The 4,771-nt window shown below is 30.9% G+C and overlaps 1 protein-coding gene across 1 annotated transcript; it reads right to left on the bottom strand.

Annotated features, from left to right (window-relative positions):
* Positions 1-2,269: 2,269 nt before the first annotated feature.
* Positions 2,270-2,917, bottom strand: LOC148209614 (uncharacterized). The gene is made up of 2 exons (XM_088126930.1): positions 2,542-2,917; positions 2,270-2,424 (listed from the first exon to the last, which is right to left on the bottom strand). The coding sequence occupies exons 1-2, from the start codon at positions 2,915-2,917 to the stop codon at positions 2,270-2,272; spliced, it is 531 nt and encodes a 176-aa protein (XP_087983056.1).
* Between the last annotated feature and the right edge of the window lie 1,854 nt (positions 2,918-4,771).

Genomic DNA, 4,771 nt, shown 5'->3' with positions numbered 1-4,771 from the left:
CGCGTGTACACTTGCACTCTATCATTGATTTTTCATTTCAAAATCTCAAACACACATTACACCTAATCTCCTAATATTTTATTATATAAATTATAAGAAAAAAGGAAAAATAAAATCTAAAATATAATTGCAATTCCAAAATTATTTTTTCCAAAGAAATTTAAAGAGAACATTAGCCACTCCATGATCACGCCACATATGTAATCGATCAACAAAAATAATAAACCCATAACAAAAACTAAATCTAAATTTTCTAACAATCTTGATGCTAGCTAGGATAAGAACTTTCTTTTGCAGTGCTTTAAAAAGAATTTATACCAATAAGCAAACCGCAGAAAACCCACCACAAGTTTTGAGTGAACCACACAAACATAGCAAAATGGAAGGGTGGAGGCTGCCCCAATAGCCACCAAAGGCTTGGCATTTGGTTGATGATATGCAGTGAAGAAGATGACACTAAAAGCCAACACCATGCATACTCCAGCAACAAATAACATCATCAGTCCCACCATCAACTTAAAGGGCACCAATACCATAAAATCACCTCCAAAATGATGTGGCAGAAGAAAAGATATAAAGTCGAGTATCGAAATTGTAGATGACACCACAGATACAATGTTGACTGTTCTGAACACAGTGAATCCATGATTTTGCCAGAAAATACGAATTATTATAATGTTATTGTTTGTAGTACTGTCCCATGGCCATAATTGGCATTTGGCATCATGAAGGATGCTATGGAAACTACAATTAGAATTAAGGTTGCCACTAGAATGCACGTGAATGCTGTAATACTGCTCTGCTCTCTGCACTCGCCTAGAAGGTCATTGTGTATCAGTCTATAAGCTGGATCAGAAATCCCATAATTAAATTGTCCACCAATAGATCCAATCAGACAATGCTTAGGAAACTCGATCATGTCCTGCACGACCTTCAATTTTACAACATTTCAAATCTTAGATAACAATATTACTAAAACAAGGGCTCTTTGGTAAATGGTTCTTGTTTCATTTTTCTTGTTTCTAAGTTTTTCTGAATCAAAAATCGGAATAAGTTTGGTAACCATTTTGTATTTTGTTTACTTTTTTAGGATTCGAACTCACGACCTCTCCATTAGAGATATATGTCTTAGTTCAAGTTGGCTTATTTTTATTTTAAGGTAAAATAAAATTTAGTGGATATAATATAAAATATACTTGAAGAATATTTAAAGGAAATACAATTTACTATACAATTTTTTATTTTTTTTTATTTTTTGACATAAAAGTCTAAAGTATTAGTTTTAAATAAAGAATAAATTTTCAAAATATTTTTTTATTTAAAAATAGCAAATAATTTATGAGAAAATATAAAATTGAAAAAAAATAATTAATACAAAACATAAATTATATAATAGAAAAATTTTAAATATGAATTTTGGAAAAGAAAAATATTAAATGAAACTATAAAGAAATTATAAAAACAGAAATTATTAAGAAAGAATTCAAATATATATATATATATATATATATATATATATATATATATTGCAAAAAATAGAAACTATAAAAGTAAAATTAAAATTTCATTCCCATAGCACAATATTAATATTATTTATCAGAAACATAACCGGTAGAAATGGTTTTTGTATGCTCAAAAGATAGCTGCATATGTTTCTTAAAAATAAGAAAGAGAAAATGTTACCAAAACATATAGATTATCAAAGATTCTACGTAACTTCATCCATGCACTCTCTCGTTGTTATTGAGAAGAATAGCTCCGGAGACTCTATTCAAGTGAGATGGAGCAGCCAATTTTGCAACCACATGTAGCATGCTGTAGCATTTATTTTTCTCACAACTCATAAATAATATTCTACTTGTCATTCTTCTTTCTATCCTATCTCATATATTAAAGTGAAGACATCTTCCTGTCGATTTTCAGCTACTACGTGAAACATGGTTTTATTATCATCATCAACTATGCATATCAAATGAACACATGAACGAATGAGCACGATTAAGATCTCGACATTTCCAACTCTTGCCGCATCGTGCATTAATATTGAGGGACTTTGGATCAACTTTTTTAGGTCGTCTTTTTTAAGGCTACCAAAAATAACCTCCCATAAACGTTCAACCACTCGACGAGCTAATGTTTGCATCAAAAGTTTGTTGTCCTTTGAAGCCTAGCAAGAGAAAACATGATATAACACATCATATCATATCATATCATATATATACATATATAGTTGTGCTTCAAATAGATATAAATTTACGTATATATTCACCTAGAAATCTGTTAGATATGTTTTCCGAAGCTCACTACTGCTACCAATTGTTCCATATGGTTTTCTGGCCAGGACGTGCAAAGCTGTGTCTCCATTTTCCTCCCTCCGTTCCAATGCTAATTCTGGTTTCTTTTTAAGAATTTTCAATGCTATGTCTGTTAGAAAAAAGAGGGAGAAAGATATAATTAATTAATTGGCATTGATGGGTATATAAAAACTTTAATTAAGAAACTTTGATGCAGATAAATTATGATGGAAGGCAAATTAATTACCATAATAATCAAGCGAGATGGTAGCAATAAAAAGTTCAATCTGTTGAGAAGTATGTAAAGCGTAGAAATTGGTCTTAGAGAGGAGGAAGGAAGCCATGTCTCTGCGCTTGTAAGCAATTGCGACAAAAACAGGACTTGGATTTTGAGGATTTTGAGGATCGAGAAGATTTGGAAGAGTGGGATTCTTGTCCACCATTAGTTTGGCAATTTTTACAACACCCGACATAGAGGCAATAGTGAGGGCAGTATTTCCTCTATCATTTTTGAGAGCCAAGTCGGATGAGGAGATGAGCTGAACCAAATTATGAACAAAAGAAACATGCTTTTTAGCAGCAGCAATGTGAAGAGCAGTGTCCCCTTCATCATTTAACTTCATTGTAAGAGTCGATGAATCCAATTCGAATATAGACTTCGCGGTCTTCGCGGTCTTCCAGTCACCGTTGCGTGCTATTTTATATAACTCGTTGGCTGAACAGTCAAACAAATTATCTCTATTAGTATGAAATCCCGGTGAGAAAAACAATACCAAAAAGAACAAATACTTACAAACAGTGGGATTAGGATTATTATAATCGCTCTCTTTTGTTGTTGTATCGGCATCATGAACAGTAACAACAAAAACATCCTGATCTTTGCTCTTTACAATTACAAATAACCCTCCTCGATTCCTGCATTTCTATTGTAAAAATTAAGAATTAGCCTAGAAGGTGGTGACCTATATAAAATTCAAAGAACACATTATTATGAAATGGATTTTCAACCTTTTTCGAACTCTTCTTCCTTTGACTGACGGCAAAGTGAGAGACTATGTGCGTTTGGTGTGCTAAAATTTGGCCATAATTAGTCTCTTAATATAAACTTCAAGACCTAATTAATGGACTGTTTCACTTTCTAAATTAAGATGGAGGGGCGAGCGGATGACGGCGGTATCTCAGTAACAAAATTTTTCTTGTTTAATTTTTGGTTGCAATTAAAATTAGAAAACAACAATAAAAATGTATGTACTAACCTTTTTTCAATAAAACAATAAAAATAAAAGTGTTTGTTACATATTTTGAAATCAAATAATATCTCTCAATTTTTAAATGTCATGTAATATATTTTGTCAGTCCGATTATAACTCAACGGAATAAGACAACTATTATCAAAGGGTTGATGGATGAGTATACTCCTCATTTCGATTCATGGAATGTGATTTGGGACACAATGGGATTATGTGTGTCTCAATAGAAAAGAGATCACTTGAGTATAGCACAAGATTATCTTTTTTTGCTGTCAATTAGAGTCGACCGGTAAACAAGGTAAACCCAAATGGGAACTAAAGGGAGGGTACTGCATTGGCCGGCAGAAGGCTCTCCCTTACTATTAATACTCACCCTAAAATTATCTTTCGAAATTTGTACAAGATCTAACGAGTGAAAATCAATATTATTAAATAGGAGAGAAATGACACGTTTAAATACACAGCCTCATATATTTAGAACAAAATTAAAATGTTTAATGTTGGAAAGGTTACAAAAATAGAATAAAGTAGCACAATTTAGAACTAAAGTATAAAACCAATAATTAGTATGAGAATAATTTGACATGTGGAAGATATATAAAACTCCTATCGATCTCATTGGGGGATTGATTGAATTATTCTATAGAAAGTTAAAAGTACAACCACAAACACATCTCCCATTACTCTAAAGGAGGTACTTTATGTTATTTTAATATTAACTTGATCCAAACACATTGACCTTTATCATTTTTATAATATTTGAATTTTCATGTCTGACCAACAGGTGTCAAATAACAGCTCCAAAGAATTTAAGTACTTTAACTTAATGCCCAATTAATTATTAATCATCACAGTTTATTAATATTATACTAAAACACCCTTTTAAGCTCTATTACTTCTTTTTTCTTCTGTTATTATTATTTGATTAAGTGAATCATATGCAATCAATGTGAAATGTTTGAAAAATAATAACATGAATTGTAACCTGCTTTTTCTATTAAGAAACTATTTACTAATATTGAAATTGAAATTTAAAAAGTAATATATTATTTACCACGTTACCAATAAACACAGCAACTCAAAACTGAATTTAAAAAATAACAAATAAAAATCTGATATTTTAATGAAGTAATGTTTATATTTGTTGCAACTAATTTGTGTATTTAATTAGTGGGATGCCCAAGTCTAAATCCAATATTAATTAAATCAGTGGTTGCCATTAATACT

Source organism: Momordica charantia, assembly GCF_013281855.1.
Source record: "Momordica charantia cultivar OHB3-1 chromosome 8 unlocalized genomic scaffold, Mcharantia_2.0 BLBB01000008.1, whole genome shotgun sequence".
Lineage (NCBI taxonomy): Eukaryota > Viridiplantae > Streptophyta > Magnoliopsida > Cucurbitales > Cucurbitaceae > Momordica > Momordica charantia.
This window is presented reverse-complemented; position numbering and strand designations above follow the sequence as displayed.